At 38.2% G+C, this 12,098-nt stretch overlaps 1 protein-coding gene across 2 annotated transcripts in view; it reads left to right on the top strand.

Moving 5' to 3' along the window:
* The window catches only part of MDN1 (midasin AAA ATPase 1), a 158,028-nt gene that overhangs the window by 35,417 nt on the left and 110,513 nt on the right, over positions 1 to 12,098 (top strand). For both annotated transcript variants that reach the window (XM_073893610.1, XM_025862627.2), the window contains exons 16-17: positions 4,881 to 5,092; positions 11,633 to 11,736. In XM_073893610.1, coding sequence (XP_073749711.1) covers positions 4,881 to 5,092; positions 11,633 to 11,736 — 316 coding nt within the window. The remainder of the gene's footprint in view (positions 1 to 4,880; positions 5,093 to 11,632; positions 11,737 to 12,098) is intronic.

Here is a 12,098-nt window from a genome sequence, read left to right as displayed (position 1 = left end):
TTTATTAGGTTTTATAACTTGTGTTAAACATATTTTACATGTATCAAATACTATTGTAAAAAAATAATGAAAGAAATTTATAGACTTAATTTATTTTGCAAATCTGGATCCTTTAGATTGATTTTAAAAAGATTATTGAGAATAAAGACACTTTATAAAAGTAAAGTTTCAAAGATCATCGAAGTCTTCAACTATGTTATATAGGTTGCCTTCTGATCTTTGTTAGTATATGTACCCCCTTATTTTTTTATTAGTATTGGCTTGGTATATCTTTTTCCTTCATTTAATTTTTTTTTTTTTTAAGTAGGCTCCACACCCATCATGGGGCTTGAAGTAATGACCCTGAGATCAAAAAAAAAAAAAAAAATTGCTCTACCGACTGAGCCAGCCAGGATCCCATCCATTTAATTTTTAACTCATTAATAAAAAGATTTTTGAGATTTTATTTTTAAGTAATCTCTGCACCCGATGTGGGGCTTGAACCTATAACCCCGAGATCAAGTGAGCCAGCCAGGCGCCCCTGTTATTCTGGTAGGCAGAACGTAGTCCTTCAGATTACCTGTGAGTGGAGAACTAAACCAAGTTCCAACAGAGTTGGTGAGGAGAGCTTATGATGAGACTCTATGAAAAAGAGTAGAGGACACAGAGGACTTAGATGAAGCAGATAAAACCATTCCTTAAAGAGAAAGTCTAGGACTAAATGGCAAAACCCAGAGCATGGGTTCACAGCACTGATTGTGGAGAAGGGGATTGGGAAGGGCAACCACCGAGGAAGAAACAGCTGTATAGAGAAGGGGAGGGACCCTTGGAGAAGTTGGCAATGAAGGAAATAAAAAGATGGGAGGAAAATTAAAAATCTCATAGAAATGGAAAGGCGACCAACTCACGTCCTCTTTCTTGCTACCCATAGAAACATCTGCACAGAAGAGAGGGGGCAGAAGTGCACGCTTAAACTTGGAATCCTGACTCTAAAATGAAGAAGAGTGTTTATCATTTTAGTTATATAGCATGTGCTATTTTATCTTCTTTCACATATTACAGTTTTAGAGAGTTGTTTTCTTTTGTTTTTAACTATTTTCAAATGAATTCTTAAATGCATTCTCAGTGTTATATTCTCTCAGGTGTCAGGTTGGTTTCCATTGAGTACATGTGTTACAATTAATTTTTTTCTTTCTGAAGTGTACATATGTTGATTCATTTTTTTCATCATATGAAAATTTGACTTTAATTTACTTAACTGTTTCAGCCACTATACTCTGCTTTAAATGAACAAATGGTTTTTAGTCTAATTTGTAGGAATAAGCTTTTTTCATGAATTCAATAGACTTGAGCCAGTTAATAATGTTGATAATTATAACAGCTAATTCTTATATGTACTCATGTTCCATATAATTTTTGTGTGTAAGATGGAAAGACTAAAAAATGACTTGGAGTCCTTTATTTTTACTTTTTAAAGATTTATTTATTTATTTTAGAGAGTGGGCAAGAGGGGAGGGGTGGAGCAGAAGGAGAGAAAATCCTCAAACAGATTCCCCACAAGCCACTGCAGGGCTTGATCCCAGCACCCTGAGATTGTGACCTAATCTGAAACCAAGAGTGGGACACTTAACGGACTATGGCACCCAGGCGCCCTGGAGGCCTTTATTTGTGTTAACTCACTTCGCCTTTTTAGCAACCATGAGGCACAGACTATTACCTGGTTTTACACATGAGAGAACTGAGATACATGGGGATTAAGTACCTTGTTAAGGTAATGGCTGGTTCATGTTTGGACCCAGGCAGTCTGTACTGAGTGTGTGTGTTTTTAATCATTACTCTGCTGCCTCGGTTAGCTTTGGGTTCCATTTGTACTGTCACCTTTAGACTAGCAATTTTATTTTTTTTTGTAGTTTTATGGTTTTATTAACACAAATATGTGCACAACAAGCTGTTTATTCATTTTCTTCGCTGCACAGACTGGCATTGGGATTGGTGACTCTGATTGCCAACTGGGCTACTCTTTCCACCATGGCTTTGTGGTTCTTGGAGGAGACATTGTGAGCAAACTCTGTACAGTAAGATTTGTTACACATCAGCAGCACTTTAAGCTCCTTGATGTTGTGAACTAGGAACTTCCGGAAGCCACTGGGCAACATGTGCTTTGTTTTCCTGTTGCTCCTGTAACCAATGTTGGGCATCAAGATCTGGCCCTTGAATCTTCTGTGCACCCTATTATCAATGCCTCTGGGTTTCTGCCAGTTGCACTTAATTTTGACATATCAGTGACTGGTGCCAGATGAACTTCTTGGTCCTCTTTTTAACGATCTTGGGCTGCACCAGAGGTCTGAGGGCAGCCATGATGCCCAGTAACAGATGGCTGCCACCTCCACAGGCAGCGCCAAGGAAAAGAGGGGAAGCTAGACTAGCAATTTTATTTAAATAAAATATGTGTTTTGTTTAATTCCTCACTACTTCTACTGTTCATCATTATTTTCTTGGTCCAGTGTATAGGTCTCTCATCTTTGCTTCTACTCCTAACTTCCCAAAGGTCTCTCTTCCATTTAGTAGTTAATGATACTTCAAAGGTATCATCAAATCACATCACTTTCCGCCTCAAATCCTTGCACTGACTTCTCACTATTTAGAGTATATTCCAAAGGCTTTTTTTTGACCTCTGAAGCCCTTCATAATCAGGCACTGGCACTTCTCTGACATAATTTCCTTTGTCTGGTTTTGCCACTGAGTTCCAGCCACTCACTTTTCCATGTTGCACCTAGATGCTTGCCACCCACAGATGTTTGGCTTAGCTCCTTTCCTTGCTTGATTTGGGCCGTCTTCAAATTCCTGTCTTTAACAAAGTCTTTCTGACTATCATATCTAAATTTACCAGTGCCTTCTTCACCCACTCCTTTATTTATATTCATAGCACTTACTACTACTTAATGTTTTATAGTAGATATATTTTTTTATTGTCTCTTTCTTTAGATTGTAAGCTACAGTGGGGCAGGATCTTGTGGGTCTTGTTTACTCAGTGCCTAACACCTAGCAGGTACTCAGTAAATTTTTGTTGAGTAAATAGAGTAAATAAATGTCTTTACTGATGTGTTAGTGCTTACTGGTAAGTGTAAATGAGTTTGAAGTTCTCATTCTTTTTCTGTCTGGAATCAGACTCTGATAGATGCTCAGTATCAGGGCCTTGGTTTTACTTTGTTTCATGGGTCCTCCCTCACAGTTTAATGAGTAAATAGTGTCCATGAGTTCTCTAATGGTGCTTGACTGTTCTGGAACATATTTGGTATTGTTTCGGTTCTCAAGTTATTTTTCCTGGAAATGAAATTTATGTCATTGTCCTTTAATTATAGTATTTAGTATCTTAGGTTACAGAAAATTGTATACTTGAGGTTTTTTGGGAACAGTTAGTGCTGCTTGAGCAACTTTTAGCTACAGCAGTGTTTCTCAACTCTTCATTATCGCCCCTCCTGCTGAATATTAAATTAAAATTTATATGAGGGGCACCTGGGTGGCTCAGTCAGTTAAGTGTCCCACTCTTGATCTCAGCGTCATGAGTTCAAGCCCTGCATTGGGCTCCACGCTGGGTGTGGAGCTTAATGCTTTAAATGAATGAATGAATGTGGAGCCTAATGCTTTAAGTAAATGAATGAATGAATGAATGAATTTATATGAATTCATTTCCTAGCTCCCCAACCAGAGAAATATTAAAGAATAAGAGAGAATCTAAATAGTAAGAAATAGGGGTGACTGAGTGTCTCGGTCATTAAGCATCTGCCTTCGGGCTCCCTGCTTGGCGGGAAGCCTGCTTCTCCCTTTCCCTCTCCCACTCCCCCTGCTTGTGTTCCCTCTCTCACTGTGTCTCTGTCAAATAAATAAAATCTTTAAAAAAAATAAATAGTAAGAAATAAAACGTTGGGCTTTGGAGGGCCACAAACCGTTGCAATGTCTAAGATTTTGTTGCTTCCCCCTCTCCCTTTGTTTCTCTTTAAGAGCAATATCTTCCCCCTGTCAATTGAGAAGCCGTGAGCTGCGCTCACTTTGCTTAAGTTAATCGATTTCAGATATTGTGTTTTCTTCTAAAATATCCTGAAAAACCATACTTTATTAAGATTGACCAAAAAGTTACTAAGTACTATACATGCTGTTTATTTAAACATGTTAGTAAAATAAGTGACATACCTCTCACTATCCCGCTAGGAATTTCCAATTTTTTTCTTTTTCTTATTTTTTTTAAAGATTTTATTTATTTAAGAGAGAGAGAGACAAAGCGAGAGAGGGAACACAAGCAAGGGGGAGTGGGAGAGGGAGAAGCAGGCTTCCCGTTGAGCAAGGAGCCCAGTGCAGGGCTCGATCCCAGGACCCTGGGATAATGACCTGAGCCAAAGGCAGATGCTTAACGACTGAGCCACCCAGGCACCCCCCAATTTTTTTCTTAATACTATTTATCTAATACTAGTTTTTACCTTCAGTATAGGCCCTTCAAACACTGAGAGTGAAGAAAATAGATTATAACTTAAAACTTTAAGATCAGGGTGCCTGGATGGCTCAGTTAGTTTAGTGGCCAACTCTTGATTTTGGCTCAGATCATGATCTTAGGGTCTTGGGATTGAGCCCCGTGTTGGGCTCCTTGTTCAGCAGGGAGTCTGCTTGAGGATTTCTCTCCTTCCCCTTCGCCTCCTGCTCTCTCGCTCTCTCTCTTAAATAAATAGATCTTTAAAAAAAAAAAAAGAAACCAAAAATAAAACTTTTTAGGTTTTTCAAAAAGTATTTGGGTATTATTCCTGATTTTGAATAAATGAAATCTTAGACCTATTCCTATATTCTAACACATGATTTCTAATATCTATTAACTTCAGAAGTTTGTGAGTTACATTTACCTTTTGTTTCAGTTACAAACCGGTGGATCATAAGCTTATTTGGCTGCCCTTACGGGAGGCATTTGAAGAACTCTTTGCCCAGACATTTTCCAAAAAGCAAAACTTTACTTTCTTGGGGCACATTCAGACCTGTTACAGGCAGAAACGGTGGCATGATCTCCTCAGACTAATGCAGCATGTTCACAAGTCGGCTGTCAACAAGGATGGAAAAGAAAGTGAAACTGGTAAGAATAGGACCTATACTGCTAGTGGGAGGCCATGAGGCTGGGGCTTGATTAGCAGAATTGAAACCAGTGACCAAAGGGTTAGCATGACTACTAAGCACAGCTGCAGACTAATAAACGAGGCTGCAGTGTTTTCCCTTAAACATCCCTGACTCTGCTCCCCTGCAAGGCAGATTTGAGGCTTATTAGCCCATCTCCTTGTTTGGCTGCCTCTCTTTTTTTTTTTAATATTTTATTTTTAAATAATCTACACCCCAAGTGGGGCTTGGACCTACAACCCCGAGATCAAGAGTCGCGTGCTCTACGGACAACTAGCCAGGCGCCCCTTGGCTTCCTCTTGAGTAAACCCCTTTCCTTGCTACGTACTCAGTTGGCTTTGCTGTGTGTCAGGCACATGAACTTGGGTTTAGTTACCAATCTGGTGAACCAGCCAGGATCTTTTTGCCAGTGGTTCATGAGCCGCCAGCTGATAATGAGAATTTGGTGACAAGTTCAAGCAGCTGCTTAGGCTCTTTGTCCTAGGAATTGTCCCTGAGGCCCCACCCTTACTGGGTGCTGCCAGCCCTCCGTGCTTAATTTAGCTGTTGTGGCAAGGAAATGGTTTTTGGTTTGGACAGATCTGTCTTGGTGAGCTTATTTCTTCCTCCCATGTGGCTTGGCTCTCTTAGCCTCCTTTTCTTGCCTGATTAGGAAAAGGTTGACTAGGAAGCCATTTGGTTCAGTTGGTGAAGCCCTGACTTTTAGGGAGAAACCAGTGCCCACAGAGGCATTCGGGGCTTCATTTGGTTTGTTGCTGCAGCTTTTGTTGGGATTCTAATTGGAAAATGGGAAATGACAATTTGATTCCTGAACGCAGCCCTTTGGGCTATATTCTTCAAAATGGGGAATTGTTTAGTTACGAACTTATGAAAGAAAAAAGGATGATTTTTTTTTTTTTTTTTTGCAACACTGCTTGGCCATAATGTTCATTAGACTCCGGATAACAAAGATCAGTTAATGAATCCATAAATTATAATACAATCTCTCAATTGGATTTGTCCTGTAATATTTTGTTTGCATCTTATTTGTGTATTCGTATACATGTTCATGTATGTTGTAAATAAGAGATATTTTCTCCACCTCTGGATAGTATTGCTAAAATTAGTTTGTAAAGGAGAGCTATTTAAGTTAGTTTGAAGGCAAGTACTTATGAGAATTGGGCATTTTAAAACTCAGAAACTAACCCAAGTTTTTCAGGTTCACCTGATCTGAAAAAATATTCGGTAAAGTTAATTTAAGGTTGTTGGTTTAATTAAAATAGACATGTCTTTAGAATTATCAGTATTACTCTTATTCTGCCTGGATTTACTTAAGTCAAAAAAGTTGATATAACTTTTTAAAAAAAAAAAAAATATATATATATATAGCTTGGGCGAATGACTTTGTCTTTTAAAGTTTTTATGGGTAATCTAAATGTAACTGTTCAGAACAAACAAATGTAAGTAAGATAAAAAGGTTTACAGGTAAACTTTTCAGTAGCTTTCAAAATCTTTGATAACCTAAAACTTTAAAGTTTTATTAAGTTAAATGATGTCACTAAATAGCTAGATTGTTTCTAAATAAGATAAAACATTACTAAACGTAGGTTTATCTGATTTTGGCCTCTTATTACAGAGAAACTAAAGATATTTGGGTTAGTAAACATGTTTTGTGCCATGCTGAGATAAGGCCTATATTTCTAAAAATTCTTTAATGTCATAAATTCACCAATCTAAGGAATGCTGGTACAACAAACAGTTCACAACTAGTTACTACTTAGTTTTTTTTTTTTTTTAAAGATTTATTTATTTATTTGAGAGAGTGAGAATGAGAGAGAGAGAGTACATGAGAGGGGGGAGGGTTAGAGGGAGAAGCAGGCTCTTCGCTGAGCAGGAAATTTAAGGTTTCTAAGAGTTAAAAGTTCTAATACGTAGAATTATTGAAAATGATAAAGGAAACAACTGTATGCAAGGAAAGTGAGACTGGTTATTTAAAGAGGGAAAATTGAAGACAAAATGTGAATATAAAAAGGAAAGTTGTAGAAGGTTTGTGAAAAGGGAATCTCTGGAAAGGAATTTTGTGCATGGTAGGCACTAAGGTTATGGATATTAGTATGTAAAGTTTATTAGGGAGTGATCAACACCTGGGGAAGAGAAGAGAGTAAGAGCAAGATTAGGCAGAAATTGAACAGTGATACAGTATCAAAAGAAGCCTTAACTGATTCTCTGAGGAGTTACAAATTTGGATTATCCTTCAGAACCATCCTAAATTTGGGCAAAATTGGGGCTCGACTTTTATAATAGTCATTGGATGTGACCACCTGGGAAGAGGGCATGTCCTCTTCGGTCTTCAGTTGAGGTAGTCCCTGATGGCATCTCAGAGTTGAGGACTGTTGGCAGTGCCCCTATAGCTGAGAGCCCTTCATTTCTGATGGAGATTCTGGTCAGCACATCACTGCCATCCACCACAAGAAATCAGATCCACGCTGTGCCCTGGATGTCCTCATCCCGATAAGTATATATCAACATGGGAGATGACAGGGAGGAAAAAGGAAGGGACTTCATGAATTTTTAAAGAATTCATCTTTGTTGGAGTGAGTGTTAATATCAGAAGTATACTGGCATAAAATTGGAGTTAGGTTTTCATGTTAAAATGGTAGTTTCCTTAGATTATTGATCTAATAAATTGTAAACAAAGGTTTTTCTTTATCTTAAATGTAATCTGCTTAGAAAAACAAAATTTCTATGTTTTGTCTCTATTAGGTCCTTTATTACTTAAGAAAGTTGAATCTTCTCAATATTAAAGATCCTCTAAGTGTTGCTAATAACTCTGTAACCCTCTGTATTTGCCTTTAGAATCTCTTATTGCTGCCTTGGCTAGATAGGTAATTAGGTTTTGCAATGATCTGTAATCCTATTTTGGCATATGCTTCAAAACTTTCTGATACTTCTGACAAACTTCCCAAAATTCAACTTCTGAATAAAGTCTTTTTTACTAATTAGGCTTATTTGGTATGTCACTACATGGGAAGCATTGTCAAATAAATGATGATAAACCATCCTAGGTTCTAAGATTTTAATATATCCTAGTACAGTGTCATCACTTGTAATTCTAATTATTAAAATGTTGTGTGCCCCAGTAATAACCAAATTTCCCTGTCAGCTGCAGTATAAGGAACTCTGATCAGATCTTTAACCATGGCCATTTTTTAGTCTTTTGTCATTTATAGTTACTGTTTTACTCTAATGATCTTGCAAATATGTTTCAGCTTCAAGGCAATTCATGGAAAGGACTTTTGACAAATAGTTTTTTGATACCTTTAAGATCATAAAACTGAACTGGGTAAAAATTTCTGGAACTAATGAAAAAGCTGGATTCAAGTAGAATAACATGGGAATAAAAGAATTGAGAAAAATGATTATTTTTTTATGACTTTTGTTTGAAATATTATTGGCTCTCTAATGTTTGCTGTTCTGGATTTAAGGAAACTTTTTCTCTTAAGTAATGACTCACAGAAATTTAATACAATATTCCTTTGTAAACAAATATGAAACATTTATTTTTTTTCTCCAGAATTCAGAAAGTCTCAGTGAAAGTTCTTATATTTTCATGGCAATTATAGTTATAAGCAAAAGTTCTCTAAGAATCTGTTCTCCTTGTAACAGGACACCACTGGAAACATTGGTTATATTACCAAGGCTTTGACTGGAATGTCATATTTGAGGGTGAAATGCATAGACTCAAATGTGACCAGATGGCTTTAAGGAAGTAGGTTGATTTTTTTGAGCTGATAAAGCCCCTTGGAAATATCAGCTTGATACCTTGCTTACAGATACCTTGCTTACCTAGCAGCCTTACCAGGTCTAACTTTGAGAGCCCACCTGCAGGACTGCCTCCTGAGCTAAGACAACTGTTTAACAGAACTGACCTATTCTCAAGACTAAGACTCGTTTATGAAATATGGAGCAAACTTCTTACCTCAGGTCCAGAACAATTAAACTCAGGCTAAGAAGAAACAATGTTGAATTGTGATGTTTTTCTAAGAAAAAAATTCTTGTCAAAAGGGGAGAATGTTAATTTATAACCATACATAATGGCTTCACTATACTGTGGTAACTCCTCCACAAAGCTGAAGCCCTTTCCTGGTACATGCTCATGGGGCTAGTTGGAAGGAAAGGGGACTTTTGACCTTAGAGAAAGAAACCTTGGATGGTGGCACATCTTGGGCACCGATTTCATCCACTATCTTTGGAACAAAAATTTGCTAACTATTCTTGTGAGCCCTGACAGATTTTTTTTTTTAAGGTTTTATTTATTTTTAGAGAGAGGGAGCAAGTGAGCATGGGGGGAGGGGCAGGGGGAGAGAGACTTAAGCAGACTCCGTGCTGAGTGGAGAGCCCAACCTGGGGCTCGATCTCATGACCCTGACTGAGATCGTGACCTGAGCTGAAACCAAGAGTTGGCCGCTCAACCGACTGTGCCACCCACGTGCCCCACCCCGACAGACCTTAAGGTGTTTTTCAGGAGACAGACTAACAGATGAGTGTGATTACTTGAGGTTACTGATTTGCTATATACTTTACAGCAGGTTGAATCCACAAGCAGTAAAGACAATACCAGGTGATGGTGTTTGTACATGCTTGAAATGTCACTGTAAGAACAGCTGTGTCTCTAATAGAGGAAAAGAACAGTGGCCAGATTTCCTGCTTTTTACCTGCACAAGGATCTGTATATGGACATGCAGAAAAACAGACCAGAGAGGTGTACCCAGGTAGTGGCCACTGAAGCTGATTGAACCCACCTGGTCAGAGTAGGAGGTGCTGTGTTAGCACTCCAGGATCCACCTGCTATAATATAAGAATATTCTTCTCCACAATTAAATATTTCCTGCATTCACCTTCTTACTAGTGTCATTGGTGTCAGAAGCCAACCCCTACAGTGAACTAATGCCATTTGGCTTTGAAGAAAAACCAGTTTATATCGAAAACTTAGATCAGGCAGCTGGCTTTTAAAGGAATGAGGAGATTCAATAGAATCCAGTCAGTTGTGTTTGAGACTACTTCCAGTAGCAGCGACAAATTTAGCAAACGTCTAGAACTTCCAAGCATCGCTGTGAAAGAATTGACTGGTGATAATGCAGTTGTCAGCCACAGCAGAAAAATGAGATGGAGTGACAAGAAAGAGCGTTTGGGTATACAACTCTTTCCCAGATTGTAAAGCTCCTTATTCTTGATGAAGTGTATTAGCTGCATGGACATAAAGGACTTCAGCTGCTTTTAGTAGCTTGTCTAGTTGCTGTATATGTCAGCTTTCCAGTGTTGCTCCAAACAACCAAAGAAGAAACTACTGTTTTGGTCAAGCAGAAGGTACATGTTAAGCCAAGTACCAGGGAATATTTCCAAGAAGGCACGAAGTTGTTTTATTCCTCAAACCCCAAAACTGCACCCTGTTTCAGGCGGAAGTAGCTAGAACTGTTGTCATCCCAATTCCCTCAAGAATGAATCATGATCAAAGACATTCGGGGAGGTGGGGCTCCTGGGTGGCTCAGTCGGTTAAGCACTTGCCTTTGGTTCAGGTCATGGTCCTATGGTCCTGGCATCGAGCCCCATGTTGAGCTCCCTGCTCAGCGGGGAGTCTGTTTCTCCCTCTGTCACTGCTCCTGCTTGTGTTCTCTTACTCTTGCTCTTTCTCAAATAAATAAAATCTAAAAAAAAAAAAGACAGTGGGGATTGAAACTGGTAACCAAGGAATTAATGGGACCAATAATAAGCACAGCTGCAGACTAAAACCACAGAAACAACATTTTACCCAGACCCATTTTCGCTTGCCTGTAAATATTCCTGACTCTCTTTCTTCGGGAAGGGCGGATTTGAGGCTTGCTTGTCCGGAGTCTCCTCTTTCAGCTGCCTTTTGAATAAATCCTTGCTGCACACTTGGTGTCTCCGTGATTGGCTTTGCTGTGCATCAGGCAGACAAACTTGGATTCCCTTAAAGAATTAGGAGAAGAGTGGGGGGAAGAATGAAGCCATATAAAATGGAGCTTTCTAGGACTTAGGGCAAAGATGACTAATTATGAAATATTGCTGCTCTTGTGATTCTAGGCATGATTTCCATAAAAACATGGTTGGTAATATTGATGTACAGGTACCACTTACTGGTCAGTATGTCACATTTCCTTAGAAAATAAGTTATTTCCAAAAAGTTGGATTCTACAGCCAAAGGGCTTTTGGTAGCTTAGTTATCTTCTCTGTGCTTTCTCATCCGTAAAATGGGGAAAAGGATACCTACTTCAAACGGCTGTTGTGAGGGGTGAAAGAATTAATGTACATATGCATATAAATGAACTGATTACTGTAGTGGCTGGCACATAACATTATATAAGTATTTGGATTTATTTTTTTATACGTCTAAGATGTTTGATTTTTCTGTGAGTTTTGTTTTGGTTTTTTTGTTTGTTTGTGTTTGGTTCTCTGTATTACAACCTAAAATGTATGTTAAATTCTTGTCTTTATTCTTTTCTAGGGTTACTCCTAAAAGAGAAATGGGAAGCATTTGGTCTTAGACTCAACCATGCTCAACAACAGATGAAAATGACTGAAAATGCTCTATTGTTTGCATTTGTAGAGGTATTTTGGTTCAGTTATTTAGGTTAAAGGAATGTTGATTTGATGCAAAATGCAAGTTTAGGCAGGCTACTATTTTGTATTCTCTTTATGTTGATATTTTTAGTGCTTGGTGTTTAAGACTTAATAAACACTAATGAAATAATACTTCAGGGGGAAGATTTCTGAAAAATGTCCTTTATGGAAATTATAAGGCCTTGATTAGCACCATTATTTTTTTAAAGTTGCAGTTGAGGACAATTAGTGAACTCTGTTTCATGGTAAGGGGTTGGGGGGATAGATTTGGATCTATTCACTTGAGGCCTCCCTTTTTCTTTCTTTCTTTCTTTCTTTCTTTCTTTCTTTCTTTCTTTCTTTCTTTCTTT

Source organism: Callorhinus ursinus, unplaced genomic scaffold (assembly GCF_003265705.2).
Source record: "Callorhinus ursinus isolate GAN/ISIS: 27379988/994484 unplaced genomic scaffold, GSC_fseal_2.0 scaffold6, whole genome shotgun sequence".
In the NCBI taxonomy this organism is placed as follows: domain Eukaryota; kingdom Metazoa; phylum Chordata; class Mammalia; order Carnivora; family Otariidae; genus Callorhinus; species Callorhinus ursinus.
The sequence above is the reverse complement of the archived record's forward strand: the minus strand, read 5'-3'. Positions and strand labels throughout refer to the sequence as shown.